This window comes from Podarcis liolepis, assembly GCF_965112155.1.
Source record: "Podarcis liolepis genome assembly, chromosome: 1".
In the NCBI taxonomy this organism is placed as follows: domain Eukaryota; kingdom Metazoa; phylum Chordata; class Lepidosauria; order Squamata; family Lacertidae; genus Podarcis; species Podarcis liolepis.
The window spans coordinates 47,280,566-47,307,245 of NC_139554.1; the positions used below are offsets into that span (position 1 = coordinate 47,280,566).

At 44.3% G+C, this 26,680-nt stretch overlaps 1 protein-coding gene across 4 annotated transcripts in view; it reads left to right on the forward strand.

The window, feature by feature from the left end:
• Nucleotides 1–26,444, forward strand: part of SLC8A3 (solute carrier family 8 member A3) — a 165,846-nt gene extending 139,402 nt beyond the window's left edge. For all 4 annotated transcript variants that reach the window (XM_083506695.1, XM_083506697.1, XM_083506696.1 and 1 more), the window contains exons 4-8: nt 3,437–3,454; nt 20,090–20,214; nt 21,502–21,601; nt 23,684–23,959; nt 25,894–26,444. In XM_083506695.1, coding sequence (XP_083362821.1) covers nt 3,437–3,454; nt 20,090–20,214; nt 21,502–21,601; nt 23,684–23,959; nt 25,894–26,270 — 896 coding nt within the window. In that variant the 3' untranslated portion in view covers nt 26,271–26,444. The remainder of the gene's footprint in view (nt 1–3,436; nt 3,455–20,089; nt 20,215–21,501; nt 21,602–23,683; nt 23,960–25,893) is intronic.
• The last annotated feature ends 236 nt before the right edge of the window (nt 26,445–26,680 follow it).

Here is a 26,680-nt window from a genome sequence, read left to right on the forward strand (position 1 = left end):
CCATAATTAGCCATCCCTGAAGCAGTTCACAACAGGCAGTTTTCAAAGTGCAAAGCATTGGGGTTGGGGAGACAAGTCAGTTTACATGCAAATAAATCCAAACAGCTCAAAATCAGCATGAACCCTTGCACTAATAGGATGACATTGATGGATACAGGGCTCGGATTCTTAAATGGCAACAACTTTGGCAATCAAATTAAGCAGCCTTCTAGAATGGCCTTTTGTAGGCAGTGCCACCCAAAAAACAAAAAAACAGAATCAGAATGTAAGAAATGGCTTGAGAGGGTTTCACCATCAACATTGTGATCTGCAAGCTGCAATACCATTGATAGGTGCATATGGGAGCAAGGAGAGGGGCTCATCTGTTCCTTCTGATTAGATTACAGTATACAGGCTAAATTCGTAGACGATCTTTTCCCAAGACATTGAAAAGATAACGCACATTAACCTGTCTCCATTTCACGCTTTTATCAAAAAGGTCATATTTCTCCAGACTGTTCTTAATTACATTCTTATTTCAGAATTATATTTCCTGCTAAGGCAACCTTTCATAGAAGCAGATATAAAAATAGCAGAGACTTGGTTGTCTGTGCACTACAGACTGCCAGCAATGTCCTACCCCTAGATTCATGCTTTCCGCCATTAACTTTTGCAATGATTTTTAATTTATTTTCATAAATTATGTTTACCTGCATAAACAATATCAGGAACAAAAAAATAAGTACATTTCTAACACATGCATATTAATGTATAGAATATAATGGTGTGCTTTAAACTGCTTTTTTGACCATCATACTATCATATTCAAAACAATGAGAAATAGCATTTTACATTGGGATGAACTTTCAGTCATTCGTTTGTTTATTTATATTTATAGCCTACTTTTGAGAAATCTTCTCCACAAAGCAACTTACACTACCGTATATCTAAAATTGTTTTACAGGATAGAAGAAAAAATAACCCCACCCATTAGCTTTAGGAATAAAACCGCAAAACAACATTAAACTAAAAGGACTCACGGCATAATATTCCCAACATGACCTATTAAAAGTGCCCCAAAGAGGTATGTCTTCAAAGCCCTCTTAAGAGCTTTGTTAAGGATGATACCTGCCGCATCCCCAAAGGGACATGTTTTCAGGGCATGGGCAGGCTGTTACGGGTCCAGGCAGCCTTTCAAGTAACCCAGACCCCCGACCATTAAGGTTTTAAAGTGGACTTGGAAGCTTACTAGCTATCAGAGCAATTGGTACAGTATAAGTACTGCATGTTCCAATCACAGTCATTTTCCAAATTGTCTTCAAAGGCAGCCCTACATTCAGCACATTACAGTGGATGTGACAAGTGTATGGATAACTCAGACAAGATCAGACCTCTCTCAGAAAGGTTGCCATTGGCATATCAGCCAAAGCTGGAAACAAGTGCACCTGGCCACTGCAGCTATCTAGGTCTTCCCAGATAGGAACAAATCCAGGATCTCCCCCAAATGATCCTTTGGGGGAGTGGAAACTCACCTAGGTCTACCTGTACCCTTCTATCCAGACAGCAATTCTCCTTCCCACAGAATGCCCACCTTGCCTGGGTTTAATTCTAGCTTTTTTGCTCTCATCCAACCCAAAAGTGTCTCCAAGCATTAGTTTAGGAACTCCTTGGGATTATCAGATGAAAAAGAGGGGTAGAATTGCATGTCATCTTCATGTTAGTGCACTTAAACCCAAACATTCAGGTGCCATCTCTCAACAGTTTCTTATAAATGTTGAAAACCATGAAGGTACCCCATGGTTCATTGGCCATGGGGTGAAATAAAGCCCTCCAATACTACTGTCTATTACTATTACTGGGTTTCCATTATGGACCAGGCCACCATATCACCATGTCTCCCAGGCCCAATCCGGCCAACTGATCTAGAAGGATACTGTTGCTTATGATATCAAAAGCCAATGAAAGGTCCAGGGGAACCAGCAGGATTGCACTTCCTCAGTCTGGTTCTTGGTACCTGAGTGAGAAAAGCCATTTCCATTCCTAATCTTTCAGACATACTAAATTTCAAAGCATACAAGTTTTTAAATGAATTTCAAAGTAATATAGTTACAGAAACAATGGTGACTGGCTTAAAAAAAACAATTCCTGTTACAAAATTCCTATGAGTCATATTAAATCTGAAACATGAAAAAAGAAAGAGATATAATAGGATTAAATGAGGCATTTTAGCATTAAAAAGATTATTAACTGTCTAAACCTAAATTAACAGTTCTGTCGTTAAACTACTCCTATCCATGTCAGACTACCAGTTTGTTGTTGGCAGCCGTCAGTCTCACCTGGAGACTTCCAATTAGCAAATCGAAATTAAAAGACTTGCATCAGAAGAGATTTCCAGCTGCATTATGAGATTGAGAAAGATATGTAATCATTTGTCCTAAGTTATTTGTTGTAGCTAGTCATTGTTAGCATTACAGCTCCTGTTGTTTTATCAGTACTTTTATCTTGTAGTTTTATCTTGTACTTTTACAGCTCTAGGGTTCAATAGCACCTGACTTAACCAGCATCTTGATCAAGCTTTATAGAACAAAATCACAAAAAGATTATTTCAAAGCTCAAAATACAGTTAGACAATTTTTTTTTTGGTTCTCGGGATTGCTTTGCAACTGCATTTGTAACTCTCTGTAACATACCTGGGGAAAGTTAAGGAAGGTCTAGGCATTAGCCTTGGGGCCGTCAATTATTCTTCCATCTCTGGCCATGCCATGAGCTTCACTTTGTATCTTGGAATTGTACCCAGTCCCCCTTACAGTTATACAGCTTACCCCTTACAACTGGAATATCACTGACAATTACCGTAGCTAAAGGAGTTATCAAAGTGAACATGCAAAGTAGATGGGGTGATGTTTTATTTCCTACTGCAGCAACAGTAATTTTGCTACGGAGTAAGGTGACTTAAAGTTCATTTTTAAGCATGAATCATGACTCACATCTTACTTTTTGAGCAAAGGCAAAGTTACAGTCGCTAAGCACCAACTATTCTAAGGGTTCTAACATGACTGAAGTCCCCGTCAGAAAAAACAACTTATTTGGGTTGAGCTTTGGCTTATCCCAGATCTTGCGAAAGTGTTGCGAATTGGCACACTTTCTGACTCCAGAGACCCACCCCACCCCACCCCTTCAAGCCCCACCTCCCTGCCTCTGCTCATGAAGGAAAGGGGGAAACCTCTGGTAGCCAGAACCTTTGGTACACACCTGTTCTCTCCAGCTTCATGTTCATTTTGCTGCTACCAGGCATGTTCACAAACCTGCATCTAGCATGTGGCGGCAGAAAATTCACAGCTACATCAAGTCAAGTTCATTGCTCATTTAATACAGTCATCTGCAAAATGAAACTGCCATGCCTAAGTTATTAACTGTTCCCTTTTTCTCTTCTTTTTTATATTTCTGTTTTATATAGCACTCCTCTTGACACAAGGTAAGTTTTTTCCCCTCTCTCCCTTAACTGGTTTGCTCTGTTCTTCTCTTTGTTGTGGCCTTAATTTCAATGCTTCCCTTTTATTTGGAGCTCCTTGACCTTTCATGTATCAAGCTGTGCATTGAGACTATATGAATTTAAGACCATTGGCATATGCCCCTTAGAAAGCTTCCCAGAAGGAAAGGAGGCCCTCAGGCCAAAAAGGATACTTCACCCCTGTTTCTGCGCATTTGTGCAGCAAAATTTTCCTTGATAACAACCTAATTTGAGAGTTCTCTCCATGTCCACACACATGTTGTGAATTTCTTATCTGTTCTAAGGTAGCAAGGATTTGGGTGGGATTGCCAGAACAGGAGAGCCTTGCTATGTCCTTACTCTTTCCCAGATCAAATAAACACAGTAGTAGCAGAAGAGGAAACTCCCTCACTTTCACTGCACTTATTATTGTTGATGCAGGTCGTTGTACAGAAAGGAGCCCCTTTTTTATACTTGCTGTCTTAAGGCCCTATTCAGGCATTTGATGGTATGATGGACAATCTGAACAGGAACTGTGATCATAGGATGAATTCTAAGAGCCTTCTGCTATGTGTACTTAGAAACCCACTTCAGACTTTCCCTCTCAGTGCCGGGAAGGTCTGAAATGGAGACAGTGCATTTGGTGGTGATGGGGGCAGGGTGTGTGTGTGTGTGTGTGTGTGTGTGTGTGTGTGTGTGAGAGAGAGAGAGAGAGAGAGAGAGAGAGAGAGAGAGAGACCTACCAAATTATTAGTATTATTTACCCACCCTTCAAGTTAAGGTCCCAGAGTGCGTTACAACAATTTTAAATAACTTAACATCACAAAATAGGATGGGACACACACAGAGAGAGAGAGAGAGAGAGAGAGAGAGAGAGAGGTGTCAAAGGTGCTCTGCTTCCAGATTCACCCAAAACTGTATGGTGAAGTTGCCAGGTCACCACAAGCAGTCCCTCAGGCACAGTGCACATCAATCTCCTGGTGAGGGTGATGGCATTTTTATGGATGATCTCATGATCCCCTGCCCCGTCCACCTGCCCTGCAATGGTGCTTCACCAAGTACCCAGACAGACACAGCTGGGTTAGCATAGGGTCACAAAGCTAATCTGCCCAGTGAGCCCCCTCATCCATGAACAAATCCTGGGTGATCAATGTTTTCTTGCAGACAGACCTGGCATTTAGCCACCACACCGGGGGGGGGGGTGTCAGCCAGCCGGTATTCCCAAATTCTGAACTGCTGCCAGGGCTCCTATGTGCATTCAGGCGAAGGCCTCAGTAGCATAGTGGCAATGCTTCTGTTATCAGGCAAAGAGGACTGTTCTCTTCAGGTGACTCTGCTGAGACGAGTTAAGTGGTTGAAGGGCTAGAAGCTCCCTGCTCCTCCCTCTGTATCAGGAATCAGGGGACACCCAGGAGCTGCCCCCACTCAGATTGCCTGTAGCCCTGACTTAAAAGACCATTTCGAGACTGAACTGTATGCTCGTTTCTGCCTGGGGCTTCCATTGGAGGTTTCAACAGAAGGGAGAAAGCACAGATTTTTACCATTTGTAAAACACCACTTTAAGACTCTAGTGGGTGTCAATAGTGACCTGTCATCATGATGTGAAGAAGGTTTGCATTTACATCCACAGCTTAATGGACAGCATTACCAAGAGGCAGGCAGGATGTAAACAAGCCTCTTGGAAAGCAGTAATTGCTGCTGTTGCTTTCCACCTCCCACTTCCCCACCTCCTGCTGCCCTCGCTTGCGATCTTTAGCTCTCTTTCATTCCCCATCTGTGCAGTTTCTAGTGGTTCTCCCCCCTCAGTGAGTGACATTCTTGCCACCTTCATTCGCATAGGATCAGACAGTGGCTATTGTCAGCCTGGTCTCCAAAGTCTCCCCTTTGTGTCACCTGCACACTAATTATGGTTCAGCTTGTGCCCTTAAAAAAAGAGTGCAAAATGATAAGAATCTGTCTCACAGCCCGGAGAATGAGGCTGGTGTTTTGCATTCAAATGTGCTTGGACCATCACCTTCCCTTTCCCTGAATCTGTCAGAGTCCTTCTGGCTGCAGCTCTCAGAAACGATCTATGTGCATGGAGATTGACAAGTGCTTCTCCGGCGTGACAGCTGCAGCTCTGTGGACCAACTCAAAGTGCCCTCTATCAAATTTTCTTAGAAGGCTTTGTTGCGGAGAGGCATTTGAATTAAAGCCACGCTCAGGACATCCGAGTTACTGAGATAACGGACATATGCCAAAATCTGATGCTAATAAAGTGCATATATAATATATGAATGAGAGAAAGAGAAAGAGAGAGTCCCTGGCATATTGTTATGAATTGTTATGGTCTTGGCAAAGCCTGCTGGCTAAAGTCACACAGTAGTGAGATACCCCACCAAGATTACATTGAAGCTGGCCTAAGATACAAAGGGCAAAATGGCGTCCTCCTTCCCATTCCATGTGTAGAAATTAACTAGACTGCCATTTCATTTATTAACACTGTTTGCATACCATCCAAAACTAACTTTCTCTGGGCAGTGAACCAATACAAATTAAAGTGTATAGGTGTATGTAGTGCAAACCTTCTTTTGTCTCGAATAATGGAGGGCAGCAGTGGGCAGCGGAGGGAATCCCTGGAAATAATTACTTGCTGCAGCAGCTGAATAACTGAGGAAAGGAGTTGAGCCCATTCTTAGCAGCAACCCCCAAGAAGCAGCGGCTGCTGACTGGCTAGCAGGCCAAATGCCTGTATAGGCTGCTGAGGCCTTCCAGGAAGCAGCCACACATTTCTCCAGGGATGACTGCAATGCCCTTTCCTCCACCTCTGCCTCCCCGTTGTTATAGCTTAGAATGCACTTTGCCACCCCTACTTTCTTCAGAGCAGCTGCCAGAAATTCCTGGCAGCAAACCACCAGACTGGTCATTACTGATAACAGGACAAAGGAGACAAGTGTTTACATCATAGGCAACAATGCCTTTATCATATCGCTCACATCTCTTAAAAGCTGTTCCCTGCCTCCAGTCTAAAAGTTATACGGCTTCCGTCACACACCACAGAGTTCACCTAGTGTGTTCATCGGTAATGGCACCTTACCTTTGGCTCGCGTTCAGTAGGTCTGCATAACATTGCATGTCAGATGACCCAATCCCTGTTAGCAGAGGAGCTCCTCAAGCAGAAAAAAGAAGTGGATGGAACTTAGGGGGCTACTGGTGGAAGCACACAGGGGCCAAGCGTGTAACGAGCTCCCAAATCTCTGTCAGCTAGAAATGATTCTCGCCATCATTTTTTTTCCACCCCAAAAAGAATTTATAAGTATCTGTAAAAGCATATATGTACCTCTGGTTGCAAATGGGATCCGTTCCGGAGGCCTGTTCGCAACATGAATAGAACGCAACCCGCAGCGGCGTGTCTGTGCATGCGCAGGTTGCGATTTGCCACGTCTGCGCATGATGTCATTTTGCGCGTCTGCGCATGCACGAGCGGCAGAACCCGGAAGGAACCCTTTCCAGTACTTCCTGGTCACCGCAGGACACAACCTGAAAAAACGTATCATGAAGCAAACGTAACATGAGGTATGACTGTATAAAGTAGAGTAAGAACAGCACAAGAATATGCATACTCTCTTACTTGTAAATGTACATTTCAATGCCAACATGCACTCAGGATTCAAGAAGCTGCTGTGATTGGTGGCTTCCTGTTATCTAGAGAGACGAAACTAAAACACCTTCAGAGACATTTCTGTATTACATTCTTTGTATACACACCTGGATCCCTTGTGTACAAAAAGAGAGAGACATCAACTGGAGAATAATTGGGAAGCAAAGAGGCGCTTTCCTTCTTATAATTCGATCAGCTCTTCAGTTTCAGGAAGTCTTTCTCAGCTGTTCCCATAGTAATTTTGTTGCTCTAATTCAGTAGTGTGCTAATTTAATCAGATCTTCTGGAACCAAATAATATGTATTAAAATAATACGATTTCTGCCCTTTCTTGTGCTCAGATTTGATTGCTTTTGGCAGGTAGCATTGGATAATTCACTCACTTGGCACTACTGGAAGTTGCTCTTAAGTTAATAAGGAAAGAGGCTAAATCTCTGACCATGTTAGGAAAGAAAAAAGATGCCCAGAACACAGCACCAATTCCTCACCAGCCATATCTGCTCCAGACAGCACCCGCCTCCTTTAGATGAGCTGTTGAGTGAGCAAGGTTTATATAATGACACTTCTCCTCCACTTAACTTCTGCAGTCGGGCCCCCTTCCACGGGCTTCGTTGACATCCCTTGGACGCATGGACGATGTACTTCAAACCCTGTAAATCCTGTGGCAGATGATATCCAGAGCAACATAAAAAATGCATATGCCACTGCGCACGTAGAGTGCCACTCAGGACAGATCATGACTAATAAGTAAAGAATGGAGGTGACATTTTCACTTAGTCCATGTCATGTTAGATTTAGAAAATGCAAACATTTCAGGAGTGTTGGAAAAAATTACGTGGAAAATTACATTGAAGTCTCTTTGCCTCTAGCTTCTGCCTACCCACCACCACAAAACTTCTATGTTGTGTAGCCTTCTTTAGGCCCAGCTCTGCGTAGAAAACTCTCCCTGTCTCTCTCTCACACACTCACTCTCCTCCTCTCCTCCATCTCTCTCTCTCACTCACTTACTCTGTGACAGTGTGACACAATGGCTGTATTATTGTCCCCATGTTCATGCGTCTTCTATGTACATTACATGCATTCTCTGCCCTTCAGAAGTTCGGTTGCTCTTGATAACCTAAATAAAAAAATTCCTTCCAGTAGCACCTTAAAGACCAACTAAGTTAGTTCTTGGTATGAGCTTTCGTGTGCATGCACACTTCTTCAGATACACGGAAACAGAAGTTGCCAGATCCTTCTATATAGTGAGAAGGTGGGGAGGGGTATTACTCAGAAGGGTGGTGGGAATGGGTGATTGGCAGATAGCTGAGATGAGCCTGTTGACGACTCTTAACGACTGCAATAGGTCTTACAGGAAAAGGCAAGGGGTGAGAAGGTGAAAAATGGCTTAGTCATGTATAGTGAGATAAGAATCCAATGTCTCTGTTCAGACCAGGTCTCTCCATGGTTTTAAGTTTGGTAATGAGTTGCAATTCAGCAGCTTCTCTTTCCAGTCTATTTCTGAAATTCCTTTGTAGTAAAACAGCTACTTTGAGATCTTGTATAGAATGTCCTGGGAGATTGAAGTGTTCTCTTATCTCACTATACATGAGATAAGAGAAGGATCTGGCAACTTCTCTTTCAGTGTATCTGAAGAAGTGTGCATGCACACGAAAGCTCATACCAAGAACTAACTTAGTTGGTCTTTAAGGTGCTACTGGAAGGAATTTTTTTATTTTGACTATGGCAGACCAACACGGCTACCTATCTGTATCTTGATAACCTGTTTGTTTGTCTCTCAGAACTAGGCATTACATGTTTGTAAGCATGCCTACCTAAAACTATCCTAATTCAGAACAATTCAAATTAGGGTGTATGAAGATGTGAAGGAATGATGAAAGCATGTGGGATTTTTAATCCTATATTCTAACATTGACCTATGCTAGGGATGATGGACCTCTGCTCTACAAGTGTTACTTGATTACAGTTCCCATCATAGCTGACCATTGACCATGTGGGCAGAAGCTGAGGGAAGTTTGAGGAATCCAACAATATCTGGAAGGCCACTGTTGCCTGTTCCTGGCCTGCACCATCAATAAGACTCTATCTGAATGTTTGACATTCAAAATAGAATCTTCTAGAGGCACAAGATCTACTAGGAAATATTGCTATGTTCTTAACTGTTATGGCACCTTAACTGGGCTTTGAAGTTCCAAAAGATGTCGAGAGCCACAGGATGAGAGACTTTGTGACTCTTCTAACCCCTTCCCTCTTTGAGAATCTTGGTCATGAGTGTTAGCTATGTAACGCCAAAGATAAGGAAGGAGTCCAGAGTTTCATATCTGGACATTGCCAAGATTCAGAGATATGGAATTCTAGTAGTCATGTAAATAGGAACTACACTTAAGTTATGACTGAAGCTACTCCAACTCAAATTTCTGGCAGAGTGACTCATTGTTCAAATATCCTGACATGTCAGACACATGTTGAACTTATGGGTCATCAAAGCCTAGTTCATCACAGTTTATGCAGTGAAATACTCCTACAACAGATAATTCACACAATCTGTCACTATGTAAAACAATTCACCAATGCATGATTATTTAAACTAATAGTTGTTGTATTGTTTGTTAATCACCCCATACCATAGTTTTCTGAGCAATGTACAGTAAAGTTTAAAACAAATTTTAAATGATAAATATAAATAGTGCAATCCAAAAAATGCCACAATAACGCACAAAAAATGTACCCAAGGGAGGCATGCCTGACACCAATATTGTGTTCTTTTTGGCATGTGCTTAAAACCTTATTTGCCCAGGCATGTTATAGCATTTTTAGCTGGTTCATCCTAGTTTTATTGCACTGTTGGTTTGGTTTATAATAAATTGATAGTTTTTAAATGTCTTCTTATATTATCCTACAGTTCGTTTTTATATTGAAGGTGATTGATGCAGGATGGATGATAGATAGATAGATAGATAGATAGATAGATAGATGATAGATAGATAGATAGATAGATAGATAGATAGATAGATAGATGATAGATAGATAGATGATAGATAGATAGATGATAGATAGATGGGGAATTTGGCACAAGAGTCTCAGTCATCACAAGAAGTGTAATGTCCAGGATGGACGTGATCATTATCCACCTGTACATAAATACTTTGTGATGTTTTCAGTGAAGGCTCACCTTCCTTTCCTCTAAAGTAAATATCAGTATCATTTTGGAACCACTTTCACTCACTCCAGAGTGTCTGCGATTTACACCTCTTGCAATAAGGGTAGGTTTGCCCCCCCCCCTTCCTGGAAATGCACCCTCCATTTCTCCTTGTCCAGAAAGAGGGCATCTTGCCTCCCGCCTGCCGTTTAGCACTTGCTTAAGTTCAGAACGAGGGGTGTTAAGGTGGAATTATTTCCTCCCAACCTTTGCCATATCTGGAAAGCAGAGATGGGAGCCAAGGAGGAACTGGCACATTCATTTCCCTGCCTGGCATCTCCAGACCTTATCAGGACTAATTGGACTTGACAGCTGGGAGTCTCGGGTGCAAGCCATGTTGAAAGCTGAGTACTGAGGCTGATGCAAACAAATCAGGGCTGGTTAATAATTAAGCTGCAGTTTGGCAGCTTTCACCTTGACAGACTTGACCTGTCAAATTAAAAACTCTTCAGCTTTTTTTGTTCCCGGACATACCTGCTGTTGGGACTCCTGCCACTTTAAGCCTGTGGGCGATTGTGCCTTCGTCGCCAATCTCTCCCTTCAATGTTCACGGCTGTGCCTTCCTTCCTATCTTTAAAGAGGACCTGAAAGCCGATTTGTTTTAACTGTGCTGTGGACTTGTCAGCAGTCGATTTCTCCTTTATGGTATCTTCCTTTCTCTTGAAAATCTTTGTGCATTTGTTATTCTCTGTATGGCTCCTTGAGTGCCAGAAGCTGGGGAGATGGTGCTACATGAAAAGTTGTGACCGTCGTTATCATTGTTGTGAATGGATTAGGCCAGGAACAGTCAGTTCCGATGCCTCTTTTTTTTTTTTTTTTTTTGAATGGCCCCCAAAAGCATACTTCTCTGGGAGTGAGAAAGTACAGGCTGAACATAGAAGAAAGGAATCGTAGAATTGTAGAGTTGGAAGGGACCCCAAGGGTCATCTAGTCAAATCCCCTGCAACGCAGGAATCACAGCTAGATCATACATGACAGATGGCCATCCAACCTCTGTTTAAAAACCTCCAAGGAAGGAGGGTCCACCAGCTCTTGTGGGAGTCTGTTCCACTGTCCAACAGCTCTTACTGTCAGAATGTTCTTCCTGATGTTTAGTTGGAATCTCCTTTCTTGTAACTTGAATCCATTGTCAAAATAAAAAAATTCCTTCCAGTAGCACCTTAAAGACCAACTAAGTTAGTTCTTAGTATGAGCTTTCGTGTGCATGCACACTTCTTCAGATACACTGAAACAGAAGTTGCCAGATCCTTCTATATAGTGAGAAGGTGGGGAGGGGTATTACTCAGAAGGGTGGTGGGAATGGGAGATTGGCAGATAGCTGAGATGAGCCTGTTGACGACTCTTAACGACTGTAATAGGTCTTACAGGAAAAGGCAAGGGGTGAAAAGGTGAGAAATGGCTTAGTTATGTATAATGAGATAAGAATCCAATGTCTTTGTTCAAACCAGGTCTCTCCATGGTTTTAAGTTTGGTAATGAGTTGCAATTCAGCAGCTTCTCTTTCCAGTCTATTTCTGAAATTCCTTTGTAGTAAAACAGCTACTTTGAGATCTTGTATAGAATGTCCTGGGAGATTGAAGTGTTCTCCTACTGGTTTCTCTGTTTTGTGATTCTTGATGTCAGATTTATGTCCATTTATTCTTTGGCGTAAGGTTTGGCCTGTTTGTCCAATATAGAGAGCTGAAGGACACTGTTGGCATTTGATGGCATACACAATGTTAGACGATGAGCAATTGAATAGTCCCGAGATGGTATGTGTGATGTTGTTGGGGCCAGTAATGGTGTTGTCCGGGTGTATGTGGCAGCAAAGTTGGCATCTGGGTTTATTGCAGGCTCTGGTGCCAGTGTCCGTGTTAAGTCTGGTTGTAGTATTATTGTGGGTTAGGAGTTGTTTAAGATTGGGCGGCCGTCTGTAGGCAATGAAAGGTCTTCCTCCCAGAGCTTGAGAAAGAGAACTGTCATTGTCCAGGAGAGGTTGTAGATCTCTGATGATGCGTTGTACTGTTTTAACTTGGGAGCTGTATGTGATGACTAGAGGTGTTCTGTTATTTTCTTTTTTGGGTCTGTCTTGCAGCAAGTTCTCTCTGGGTATAAGTCTGGCTCTGTTGATCTGTTGTCTAACTTCATCTGCTGGGTATTTTAGTTCTGAAAAGATTTGCTGTAGATCTCTTAGGTGAGAGTCTCTGTCTGTAGAATTGGATCCATTGGTTCAGGTGCTAGTCTATGGAGCAGGAGAAAACAAGCCTGCTCCATTTATTATTATTATTTAATTTATTTTTAAAATTTCTATACCGCTTTATATTTTTAATAAAAATCTCAAAGCGGTTTACAGCATATTAAACTCAATAAATCAATAAAACATTAGCTGGGCGATGTTCCTCCGGCTTCATGAGGAGCCTCTTCAGTAGGGCTGGTGATTGTGGGCCCCACCTCCTAGGCCAGGTGGAAAGGCCCATGCAGGGAGCTGCCTTCACGCCTCACATATCACAGCCCTTTAGATATTTGAAGATGCCTGTCATCTCTTGGTCTCCTCTCTAAGGCTCAAAGGATTCCATGGAGCCTTGTAACTCCCCTTATAGCCCTCAGCTGTGCACACAATGTGCTGAAAACATTGCAACATGCCCAGGCATGCGGCCCATGTACACTGTGCCCATAGCAGATGGCTGGGTCTGTTGCAGGAAGATGCACCCCGTGATTTAAGTGAGGAATGACTAGGGCATCCCTAGCAGAGGAATGCATGCCTTGTACTGCAGGCCAATGAATGACTTTGAATGACTTTCTCTGAGCAGACAGATGTTTTCAGACCACTTTTCAGTGATGTGGAGAAAAGCATTCAGTCCACCTGGGGATGCACTTATAGGCAGCTTACCCTAAAGCCACAGACATCTCACTGAGAAATTTCAAGTGGCCTGCACTAGAGGTGGGAAGGCCTGGGAAAAAATGGGGGGGAAACCCAGATTTCCCCCTCGTCCCCCCCCCCCCATTTTTTCAGGTTTTTTCCCAGGCCTTCCCATCTCTAGCCTGCACATAGCAGCTACAAATGGACATACCAGAAATCATTCCGATATATCCACAAATGAACTTATTACTTACCTGTTGGTTGCTGCTAGATTGATCGTCCCTTAAAGGTGGAAGAAGGTGCAAACTTTCATGATAGACTGTTAGGAAAACATTTTTATACCATCAGAAAAACTAACACAGCAACTGAAATTTTGCAGGGGGACAGCTGAGTCTGAGTCATTTGCCACAATTTGGTGGGACTTCATCTGTGGGCCCAAGGCAAGTCCAGCAATGTGTTTCAGCCCAGGACAAATTTATCTGGGGGAAAACGTAGGATATGCCTCCCTTTGAGATGGGACATTTATCTCCACCTCTTCTCTCCTGAAACACATACCAGTTATGACAGAAATGACACGACGTGTTGTTAATTCGTTGTGCATGTTTGCTTTCATTATTCGTTATGCTTAGGGAAGTTTTTAATTTTTAATGCTGTGTTGTGTTTTTAATTTTTGGTTGGGAGCCTCCCAGAGTGGCTGGGGAAACCCAGCCAGATGGGCGGGGTATAAATAATAAATTATTATTATTATTAACCTATATTTTTAATTTAAAAAATGCTGCTAGGGATCATCCACCATTCTGTTTGTGCCATAATTTTTAGGTACAGATCTGTAATTTTTAGACATGGATCTGAAAGGGAATTTTGGTTTCTCCTCCTGATTTCCCTGTTTAGCACTGAATCGGAACAGACAGCAATTGGGTTTTCCATGGGTTGACATTTGTTCTAATGTTCTAAACAGTGGGTTTTCCCAGGAAAGTGGCAGGATAAACAAAAAGCCCACTCAGACTTGTGCCTAAAAATCACGGACCTGTGGACGATTCCTTAGTGAGGTCTGGAGTTGAAGTGCATGGAAGACTTGTTAAGCCTCATAGTATCCCCCCCCCCCAATGCCTGTTGCTTCAGTTCTGATAGCATGCAGGTGCTAGCACCATTGCTATTGCCTCTGGAAATTTTAGTGTTGGAGAAAAGAAAGAAAGATGAATTCAGTTTATGGTGCTGAAAAGCGATGCCCATAATTCTGTATGGTGATGACTCAAGTGGTTGGGGCTATTCCTCAGTTGAACACCTAAAAGGAGCATTAAAGGATTATGGCTCAGACATTCAGAGATGCATCTAGTCTCTGCTTCTGTTCTTTTGTGGAGCTATTTCTGACTCATGCAGGGGATTCCCCGTTCTGGAGCACTCGGTGGGAGCTCACAAAAGAGCCCTGACACTTCAACGTGCTACTGACTTCAAAAGGTGGATGGATTTGTCTCTGCTGCTGCTGCAACAGATTAATGTGGTCTCCTGAAACAGGAGTCCTTGTGTGTTCTGTAAATTGTGCTGGCCTTGCAAAGTTAATAATATTTGTAGTCCGGAAGGCTTTTTGAGTTGAGGCAAAGTTTTAATGATATATGGAGCATCTGTGCAGAATTTTTAGCCTCTGAATAATTTCTTACGGAGAATATGAGGCCTGCGGGAGTCCATGCAGGATTTATAAGTCCTTTCACATCAGGCATCTTGTGCTCACAGAATGACCTGAAGTCTTCATAAATCCAAGTGAAAGCCTTATAACCCATGCACCTACAGGGTTTAGACTCCTGGGTTATGTTTCCTTTGCGTGCCAGTGCATAACTGAACGGCCAGGGTGTTCATCAAAGAAAGGCGAGAAGGACACTAGTTGACATAGCTACTAACTCTACTGCTTTCCCAAAGCAGCACTGTGGGTTGTTTCATATGTGGCACAGGGCAGGGTACTTTCAACTGGATTGTGCTCCTGAGGGAGGTTGACCTGGCCTGTTGCTACTCACCTGCAGGCAGGTAGACCAACAAGACTTCTTATTATTTCAGTCTTGTATCTTAATTGACAGCTGGAGGTTTTGACTACTATTGGTTTTGTGATCCTTTCTTTTGTTTTAAGATAAATTTTAATAGGGAGCTTTCATTCTTTGCATTTTTAGGGGGCCACTGTTCAGCTGCTTTGAACATTTGCAGTAGAAAGGCAGAGCATCAATTCTAGTAAGGATGATAATAACACCAACAGCAATGACTGGAAGTGATTTCCACAGGTTCATGACTGCTCTCTAAAAGCACAGCCCTATAGGTGTTTGCTTGAAAGCATGATACACACTGAGACTTACTTTTTAGTACGTGTGTGAAAGACTGCACCAGGAGGCTATAATCCTTGGCTTCCCGTGTCGGTCATATCATGCACAAATTCACAAAGTGTCTGACGCCTCAGGCAGACACAAACAGATCCATGTGGGAAAGACTGCAAATAAAGAAACAAAAAACCAGCATGCTACCAGTATCGTATATGAAGCAGACATCTTCCTTAAAGCAGGAAGAACCACCTGCAGAGTAGATTGGCCATCTCTCAAAATGCACACAACCTGGAAAGAAGAGTGAACCAATTACAGTTGGGGGTGGACTTTATTTAACTGCAGCAGATAGAAATCAATGTATAAAACATTGGAGAGCAAACTTCACTTCGTGTTTTCAGCAGAAAACCAGTTGCTCCAGTTGAGCTTTAGAGGCAGATGTTTTGTGGGGAAAGCTTTGGAGCAAAAAAGGGGGAGCCATCAGACATGGAGCTTTAAAGTACAGGCCATGTCTGGAAAGAGTGGAAAAAAGGTAAGTGTGAAGAAGTCCTAAGTTCTGTTGCTTTTATTAATTCAATGAGCAGTTCCCATCAGCACCATGGACAAGGAAAGTTTTCAATGAGCTGTTTCTAACATCAAAATTGCCAAAGTAGCAAAAGCAAATCCTGAAAGTTCACCCTGCACAATATAAATTATAAATTATACACCACATTGTAGATTATTTGATATATTTTTAAAAGATTTGTTTCACTGCTTTATCTTGCTTACCTCCGTCCTTTCTTACTCTTGTTGTTCAATTAACTCTCTATTTATTGTCCCCTGTTGATCAAAACCTCCTACGTGGATTGAGATTGCTCTATAGAATATTGTCACAAGCACTTTTGGCAGAAGCATAATAGTTTTGTCATGAAAATTCTGTCTATTGTTGTTGTTGTTAATAACACTATATACGTGCTGCCTGTTAACAAAGAGATCTGTGAATGGTGTACAGGGTGGGGGAAGACTTAGTGCAGGGATGGATAACTTGTGACTCTCCAGATTTTCTTGGATAATAATAATAATAATAATAATAATAATAATAATAATAATAATTTATTATTTGTACCCCGCCCATCTGGCTGGGTTTCCCCAGCCACTCTGGGCGGCTTCCATAGAAACCAAAAATACAGTAAAATATCGCAGATTAAAAGCTTCCCTGAACAGGGCTGCCTTAAGATGTCTTCTAAATGTCAGGTAGTTATTTATCACTTTGACATCTGATGGGAGGGCGTTCCACAGGGCGGGCGCGACTACCGAGAAGGCCCTCTGCCTGGTTCCCTGTAGCTTTGCTTCTCGCAATGAGGGAACTGCCAGAAGGCCCTCGGCGCTGGACCTCAGCGTCCAGGCAGAACGATGGGGGTGGAGACGCTCCTTCAGGTATACTGGGCCGAGGCCGTTTAGGGCTTTAAACATCAACACCAGCACTTTGAATTGTGCTCGGAAACGTACTGGGAGCCAATGTAGGTCTTTCAAGACCGGTGTTATGTGGTCTCGGCGGCCGCCCCCAGTCACCAGTCTAGCTGCCGCATTCTGGATTAGTTGTAGTTTCCGAGTCACCTTCAAAGGTAGCCCCACGTAGAGCGCATTGCAGTACAAGCGGGAGATAACTAGAGCATGCACCACTCTGGTGAGACAGTCCGCGGGCAGGTAGGGTCTCAGCCTGCATACCAGGTGGAGTTGGTAGACAGCTGCCCTGGATACAGAATTGACCTGCGCCTACATGGACAGCTGTGAGTCCAAAATGACTCCCAGGCTGCGCACCTGGTCCTTCAGGGGCACAGTTACCCTATTCAGGACCAGGGAGTCCTCCACACCAGCCCGCCCCCTGTCCCCCAAAAACAGTACTTCTGTCTTGTCAGGATTCAACTTCAATCCATTAGCCGCCATCCATCCTCCAACCGCCTCCAGGCACTCACACAGGACCTTCACCGCCTTCACTGGTTCTGATTTGAAAGAGAGGTAGAGCTGGGTATCATCTGCATATTGATGGACACCCAGTCCAAACCCCCTGATGATCTCTCCCAGCGGCTTCATATAGATGTTAAATAGCATGGGGGAGAGGACGGAACCCTGAGGCACCCCACAAGTGAGTGCCCAGGGGTCTGAACACTCATCCCCCACCACCACTTTCTGAACACGGCCCAGGAGGAAGGAGCGAAACCACTGTATAACAGTGCCCCCAGCTCCCAACCCCTCTAGACGGTCCAGAAGGATGTTATGGTCGATTGTATCAAAGGCCACTGAGAGATCCAGCAGAACCAGGAAACAACTCTCACCTTTGTCCCTAGCTCGCCGGAGATCATCAACCAGCGCAACCAAGGCAGTTTCAGTCCCATGGTGAGGCCTGAATCCCGATTGGAAGGGATCCAAATGGTCCGCATCCTCCAGGCGTGCCTGGAGTTGTTCAGCAACCACGCGCTCAATCACCTTGCCCAAGAATGGAAGATTTGAGACTGGGCGATAGTTGGCCAAACTGGCCAGGTCTAAAGATGGTTTTTTAAGAAGCGGTTTAATGACCGCCTCTTTCAGCGGATCTGGGAATGTTCCCTCACAGAGGGAAGCATTCACCACCCCGCAGAGCCCATCGCCCAGCCCTTCCCGGCTTACTTTTATTAGCCAGGATGGACTACAACTTCCATTGTCTCCAACCGTTGGCTCTGCTGGCTGAGGATGATGGGAGTTGCAATCCAAAATCTCTAGAGGGCACCAAATTAGCCGAAGATGGTCTAATGAATTCATTTACCTTGATTTGTTTTCCCTCCCTGTCCTGAAGACAAGATTTTGTTCAGTGAAACGTCCTCCCAGTTCCTTCATTGCGCTATGACAGGTGTGAGGAGCCTCAGGCCCTGGAGCCAAATACAACCCCTCCAGGCCTCTATAAGCAGCTCTAGACCATGCCTGTCCATGGGCTGAACCCCTTGCCCCCAAACCATGCCACTCCCTGGCCCTGCTCCACACACCTCTTCAAGTGTTTTTGCCTGGCTGGTAATGCCTCTGCTTTGCCTGGAGAGGTGTATGTGGTGTTTGGGTGTAGAAACCTCTGGTTTCTGTGTGGCTGGAATATGACCTACTTAACGACTGCATTCCATTGCTCCAGCCACTTTGCCTCTAACCCCACGCTTCATTCTCAATAAGCTCTCAGAAGTTGGCCACAAGGAAGTGTGGCCCTTGGGCTCAGAAAGGTTCCCCACCCCTGCACAATGGGGCGATGAAAACCTTGTAGTTCACTCATGATTTGTTTCTTCTGAACATTTAAAAGAACTCGTGTGAGTCAGCCCGGATAGCTCAGTTGGTTAGGGCATGATCCTGATAACGGCAAGGTTGCAGGTTCAGTCCCTGTATGGTGCAACTGCAGGAGCATTGCAGGGGGTTGGACCAGATGATCATTCCAACTCTAAGGCTCTGTGATTCTATGAATGAGATACCATCGTTGCATAGCAGTTAGTGTTGGACAAGGACATGAGAGGCCGGCCTTGGCCAAGTCACTGCCTAACCCCTGTATTACAGGGGGTATCACAGAGTTGTTGTGGGGATTAAATGAAGAGGGGGAGAACCATGTATGCCACCTTAGGAGCTCTTAGAGTTAAAAAAGGTGGGATATAAATGCAACAAATAATGATTCATTGAAGCACAGGAAACAATAAGTGCATGTGCACGCATAACTCTCTCTGTGTGTGTTCCACACATAACTGAACATTAGTGTATATGAGTGAGCCTTCAGTACTAAGTTGAACAAATTACCAAGTGTGATTGTGTAATCATTGGGGAAATTTCTTCTTCCTTGCAAACATAGAAACCATTGAAGTTTTCTTAAAAGAACAGAGAAAGAAATAATAGATACCTCAATCTCTCCCAAGCTGAGTTAGCAGCATTGAGTGCCATAGAAGGACATCTTACAAAATAATATGATCCTCACCCCAAATAATCATTTCCTTTCCTTGATCAATTCACTTCATATTGAGTTATTGCATTTGCCTACTGAAATCTTTGTTTCCAATAAAATATTGACATCTGCTAATTTTTTCTATTCTCATTTTCAAAGGATCAATGTGTTCTTTTCATATTCTCATATAATCAGGTTGTCGCAAAACAATGCACGCTTTCTCATTTTCATGTACTTATAGTAAGACCTCAAAGAAAATCCAGATTAAAATGACTAAAGCCACAAGACAGCATGAACTTTTGGATGTTTGAGTCAGTGTATGCAACTCTGTGTTGGATTGTGGTTCTAGAAAACAACCAGTGCAAATATAAAATTGTAAACAGTAGGGACGGAGGAAACTGTTCCAATATTTTCAACAAGTTCCCACTTTGGGCATTTGCCCAATCTGGAGTAAACTTCCATTTCCAAGAACAAAAGAAAAAAGTATAACTGACCCCAAAAAATGGATTGACTCTCTGTTTTGGCCAATATAAGACAGTTGAGGTAAGTAGTGTCAACGCCTAGGCCCCACCTTCATGAGATCTGTTCTGTGGAGCTTGTGATGGAGGCTGGCAGCATACGAGCCCCTTCTCTGCCCAGCCCAGCTCTTTTGCCCAATGTCCTCTCCCCTTTGTTGGAAGTGTGGAGGACATTCTCTCTGTATGTTGACATTTTTCCCACAGAAGTGGCAGAAAGGAAGCTGACAATGGAAGAGGAGGAAGCCAAGCGTATTGCAGAGATGGGGAAGCCAATACTGGGCGAGCATCCTAAGCTGGAGGTCATCATTGAAGAGTCCTATGAATTCAAGGTCAGTGTTGGGTATCAGGAGACTTTGGAGGAGGAAGTACAGGAAAAGGATTGACCAGAGAATGAATAAAGGATGAAAGGAAGGGAAGAAAGAGTGGGTATGAAAAGGGAAACAACAGTGAAGGGCAGGGAAAGAGGCTCTGAGGGGGGAGAGAAGAAAATGAGAAAAATAAGTAGCAAGACCATGGAGAAAAGGATAGGGGGGAATCTGAGGAGAAATAGAGTAATTGCTTGAATTACAACATTACAGAATTAGGCTGCCTTCTATCATCCAACAACCCTCTCCTGACATGTGACTGCTGAAAATAAGGCCAGCCAATCCTGAGTGAGGAGTCCAAAATAGATTGTTTGAACAGCAACTTGGCCAGATATGCCCAACAATTACATGGCCATGCACAGCTAAGAGTTGTCACCATTCATTCCGTTGATTAATCCAATGGCTGCCATTGAAAGACAAAATCTGGAAAAGAAGCAAATCTCCTAACCCTAAGCAGTTGGCAAATATATCACCAGAAAAAGCATTCCTTATTATGCTTCACATGAAAGAACAGATGATAGTAAATGTTGTTCTTTAGCGCCTACTCAGTCTGCGCAGTCATGTTTACAACTGTGCTTCTTAAAAAGAGAGATATTCCTATACATTTGTCAGTAAAAACATTTGCTTGCACTGTTGCCTTACTGTTTGTTGTAGCAGATGGACATAAAACCTGTTTACTGTGGTCACAGTCACAGTCAAGAGCTGAAAAGGAAGTAGAGAGCATTGGGTCACGTGCAGGATATCATTTCCATGCTGCTTCAGCCTCGGATTCCTCCGGTCTTTTTCACTTCTTTGGTCTTGAAATTGGGCGGCAGAGGCAGATTTCACTCTAGGGCCACCAGCTGGCCATCAAGGGAAGCTTGCCTTCCAACTGACAGGCTTCTAAGCTTACCTCCTCTTCTTTTCTTTCCTAACATGGCAGTGGTTTGTTCTGTGGGAATATAGTTTTCTTATCATTAAACTGTGAAATTTACCCCCTCAAGACGTGTTGGCGGCCATCAGCTTGAGCCCTGTTTGGAGGGGTGGGACTTGCTCCTGTGTTGGTCAACACTGGATCGGGAATTGGAGGACCCCTGAGTGGCTCCTGTCCCTAACCCTGCCACAGAGAACCTTGGCATGTACAGCTGTGTTCGCGAAAGCATCACAGAAAGCTACGCTCTTTGTGCGAAGGCTAGGGGGAGGAGCTATGCAGTACATTGCTGCTCCTGTACACAAACAGGTGCCTATTCTTTGTGTTTCTGTCATTGACAGAGTACCGTGGACAAGCTCATCAAGAAGACAAACCTGGCCTTGGTTGTAGGAACGCATTCGTGGCGGGACCAGTTCCTGGAAGCCATTACTGTCAGCGCAGGTGAGATGGGGTACTGGGACCCACAGTGAGAGAGGAGGAAAAAACCATTTTCATTAGCACTGTGCCCTGCACCACCTACCACTAAGGTCTCCACTCAGAGGCCTCAGATTTGCAGGTGGGCCAGAGTTTTTGCAGGTTTTCCCTCCTATGTTTTGCTATCTTGTTTCACCCACACATTGGGCACAGAATGACTGTTCACCAGCATTTTAAACAACAAATGTTACCTTTTTTTAGTTGCACATTTGCAAAACGTAAATCTAGGTGACTCTTTAAGATATTCAAGGAAATGTGAGATCAGTCATTGTTAAAAGGAGCAGCTTTTTTTATTGAACTTTCTCTCCCTCCGCCTCCAGTTTCTATTACAGAGACTTGCCAAGATCAAAATAGCCTCAAAAATGAACTGCATTGCTCACTTAGTTCTCAGATTCAATAATTAAAAGTAGCCCTCACCAATTAAAATGGATCCATCCTGATTAATCAACAAGATTAAACTAGTTGATTGGTCTGCTAGATTATATTAGGACACTTAATTCATCCCAGCTTCACCTACACTTTGGCAGCTCACATGAAGCATGGAAATTGCCCCCTTAGTTCTCAGTCATGAACAGTGCTTAAAAACAATTTTCTTTTGTGGCTCGGATTATGAGTGAGGAATTCACCCAGGAGTAAGCATCTCCATTTAAAAAAAGCCCCACAAAGAAACTGTATAATATTTTGGCACAAAATAGAAATATAAAAAGGTAGCAAATAAAACAGAAGAAAACAGCTGCTTCCCTTTTAAAGCTGTGGTACCCCATTGCAAGATGTTTCATGAGGCACCTTAGCTTGCTGGGCACGTTGCATTCTCCCTGGATGAAGGGTTAATTTCCAATCAGCCAACATAAGAAAAATGGATGGGAAGCAGGCTTAGCCACCCCGAAGGATGCCTCCAAGGACACCCCTTGTCTTTCTTCCATATAAATGACTTTGCACTTGGAGCCATTGCCGTGATGAGGGCAAAACCATCCTTCCACCCTGATGCCAGGTATCCCACGTGCCACACCCATTTTGCTAGCTTCATTTAATAACCCAGAGTGTGTTACGGTATGGCAAACCTCACAACAGGGAGAAGCCTGTGCCCCAGTGTCTTGTCAGTGAATGTGTGGTTCAACTACTGTGTTGTGCAGGGAAGCCATTTCTTTGAATACCCTTTGAGTTCAAATGTATGCTTGCTTGCTTCGTGTGAGAAAAGATGAATAAGAATGCCTGAGTGGCCTTCAGTATTTTCATGATGCTGTTGCTATGGTAATAAATATGACCATATCCTCTGAGTCCTCATGCAAGAACAAAGTTAAGGGCATTAAGAGATGCTTCTCTTGTTGTTGACCCACTTTCAGAGATGCTGGTACCATTACAGGGTGTGGGGAACCCCATTGCTGTCCTTAAGCATTTCACCTTCCTAACCCTCAGTAGTCCCAGAGAAGCAGAGGAAGCTAAGGTAAAGCTAACAGAAGCATTTATTTTTCCAGCTCTAATTAAGACCTCTGAGTGGAAAGAGGCTTTTACTATGGTCAGCTTAGAGGAGAGTATATCTCCTGGTTAGCTTCCCAAAGTAAGCAACTCACTACTTCTGTGTTTCTAAAGGTCATGAATGTTCTTGCCGGCAAGAATCATAGTCTAATGATTCATGGCAAGATCAGATTTTGAGGCACCTTTTGGGAGGGTCAGGCAGCAGCAAGGTAGGACTGGAATACTGCAAGCAAGGAAGGCAGGCTAATGTCCAGGAAGGGCTATTCGTGTCTGCAGGTGGAGGGGGAAGATGTAGGTCAAGGGCAGCCAATCTTTGGCCCTCCAGAAGTTGTTGGACTCCAACACCCATCAGCCTCGGCCGGCATGATCAGAGACAATGTCTAGCAACATCTGGAGAACACGTTCTCCACCCCCTACTGCAGAAGGTCAGGAAAGCAGCTGTAGAAAGCAAGTACCAGAACTCAGCATTGTCCACAAGAACTTCCTGTGACGTTGTGGAGTGGTGACACTCAATGTAGAGTGGTTCCCACAGAGACTACCAATTCAGGGTTTCCTCTTTCCTGTTTCCTGCAGCTGGTGATGAGGACGAGGATGAGTCTGGCGAAGAGCGCCTGCCCTCCTGCTTTGACTATGTCATGCACTTCCTGACGGTCTTCTGGAAGGTGCTCTTTGCCTGCGTCCCACCCACCGAGTATTGCAACGGCTGGGCTTGCTTCGTTGTGTCCATCTTGATCATCGGCATGCTCACCGCCGTCATTGGAGACTTGGCTTCTCACTTTGGCTGCACCATTGGCCTCAAGGATTCAGTGACTGCTGTTATCTTTGTGGCTTTTGGGACTTCAGTTCCAGGTGAGGAGGCTGTTGGGTGAATGGTTGGCTTTCTCTATGTTTGGCCAGTCATACCAGTGCCGGGGGGGGGGCAGAATATGCTAGGGAGATCCAGCAGCAGAGGCTGCTCCCCCTTTCCCCTGCCTGCCATGGCCTTCCTCCTCTCCTGGTGCGGCAATTCCACAACTTGTTTTCTACCCCACAATGCTGCACGTTCCCCCCTAGTCTCTCAGGCTGTTTGGGAGCACAAGTGATGGAAATCGCTTGGGAGCAGGGTTGTGGGGAAAAGAAGTAATCATGTAACCACACACCAACTTATCCTCTTGACATGGTCATATTTGTTACATGAAAAACAAACACTTTCCTATGAAGTTAAGAGGTTTCTTAACACACAATACAGTGGTGCCCCGCAAGACGAATGCCTCGCAAGACGAAAAACTCGCTAGACGAAAGGGTTTTTCGGTTTTGTGTTGCTTCGCTAGACGAATTTCCCTATGGGCTTGCTTCGCAAGACGAAAACGTCTTGCGCTTTTTTCTTAAAGCCGCTTGAAGAGGCGCAGTTGCGACGGACCGTGCTTCACAAGACGAAAAACATCGCAAGACGAAAAGACTCGCGGAACGAATTATTTTCGTCTTGCGAGGCACCACTGTACTCAGTAATGGAGGGGTAGGGGACCTGAGGTGAGTGGCTGAGAGTGGCCCTCTGGCCTCTCTCTTTGGCACTTAGGTCATTCTCCAGGCCACTCCCCTTACTAGGCCACACCCCTCACTGGCCCTGTTCCTCAGGTGCTTTTTGCCTGGCTGAAAATTGTCCTTGAACTCTGATAATGTCTCTTGTTTGCTTGGAAGTGGTGGGGGTGGGAGATCTGGTGACAGGTGGGGTATTTATCTAGAGAGAGAAAACCTCTGAATTTTTGTGGTTGGGATATAACCTACCGAAAAACGGTTTCTGTTGCTTGTTCCCTCTGGCTCAGCGCATCACCACCATGCAGCCCCTAGAACATTGCTCACAAGAGAATGCATTCCACAGGCAGAAAAAATGGAATAACGCAATAATGGAAACTGAGGAAGGTGATGAGAAAATGAGAAGGGACGCAGGTGGTTCTGTGGTCTAAACCACTGAACTTCTTGGGCTTGCCAATCAGAAGGTCAACGGTTTGAATCCTCACAACAGAGTGAGCTCCTGTTGCTCTGTCCCAGCTCCTGCCAACCTAGCAGTTCGAAAGCACGCCAGTGCAAGTAGATAAATAGCTACCACTGTGGTGTTTCCGTGCACTCTGGTTTCCTTCACTGTGTTCCATTGCACCAGAAGCAGTTTAGTCATGCTGGCCACATGATCCAGAAAGTTGTGGACAAACACCAGCTCTCTTGGCCTGAAAGCAAGATGAGCGCCACAACCCCATAGTTGCTTTTGACTAGACTTAACTGTCCAAGGGTCCTTTACCTTTTTTACCTTTTATGTTTTCAATACATTTCATTGTAATCTGGGATTTTCATATTATGCGTTGCCATTGTATGTGAGTAGTTACTCTAAAAGGTGGCTTCTAAACCTTTTAGATTAATGCATAGTCCACTGATTATATGCATTGACCCTTCAGGTAAAGCCTTGATTCTTCTGAGGTGATAGTCATACCTGAACCTGGGATGCACCACTTCAGATTGCAGCTGGGGTTCACATGACTAAATTCTCCTCCTCACAACAAATAAACAGATAGATGAAATCCCTTCGCCACTATGCAAGTTCTCATTGCAGACTGAAATGCTCTAGCCCAGACACAAGGATGTTTACCACCTCATTGAAGTGGGGCCTATGTTTCCGGCTCTTCTCCTTGCACCCCCAAAAAAGATACCTCCATCCTCTGTCTGCCAGTATCTTGCTCTAAGTTAGCATGACTGACCCACCACCCACTGTTTTCCGTTGTTCCTCATGCCCTCGTTTCACCTCTCCCTTTCAGACACTTTTGCTAGCAAAGCAGCCGCCGTCCAGGATGTGTATGCAGATGCTTCCATTGGCAATGTCACGGGCAGCAATGCCGTCAACGTCTTCTTGGGCATTGGACTGGCGTGGTCAGTGGCCGCCATCTACTGGGCTTACCAGGGAGAGGAGTTCCACGTGTCAGCAGGCACCCTCGCCTTCTCTGTGACGCTGTTCACCATCTTCGCTTTCGTCTGCGTCAGCGTCCTGCTGTACCGGAGGCGGCCTCACCTTGGAGGGGAACTGGGGGGCCCCAAAGGGTGCAGACTTGCCACAACTTTGCTCTTTGTGAGCTTGTGGCTCCTGTACATTTTGTTTGCCACCCTGGAGGCCTATTGCTACATCAAAGGGTTCTAAGCCACGGAGCTGGAAGAAGGGAGGGCTTTCCCCCTCCTTCGTTACCTCACTGGATGCCAGTCCTCAAAGCGTTGTCAAACCAGGACTGACAGCTATCAATCAAGATTCCATAACGGCCCAGACTGAAGGACAACTGGGCTTTAAGAAGGGCAAAACTATCCTCATACAAGGGGGGGGGGGGAACCCTGGCAATTAAAATAAAGCCAACCATGTCAACCCAGCCGCTGATCCCATCCAGTCAAATCAGAAATGCCAGCAGCTTCTCAAAGTACCTATTTGGTCAAACGTTGCTGCTGACCTCAACTTTATTCCTTCCTCCGCCTTACCAAATGTCACGTATTCAGATGGAAAGCATATAAATAATTTGGGTGGATATTTGGGTGGTTTTTTAAAAAACAAAAAAACTGGGG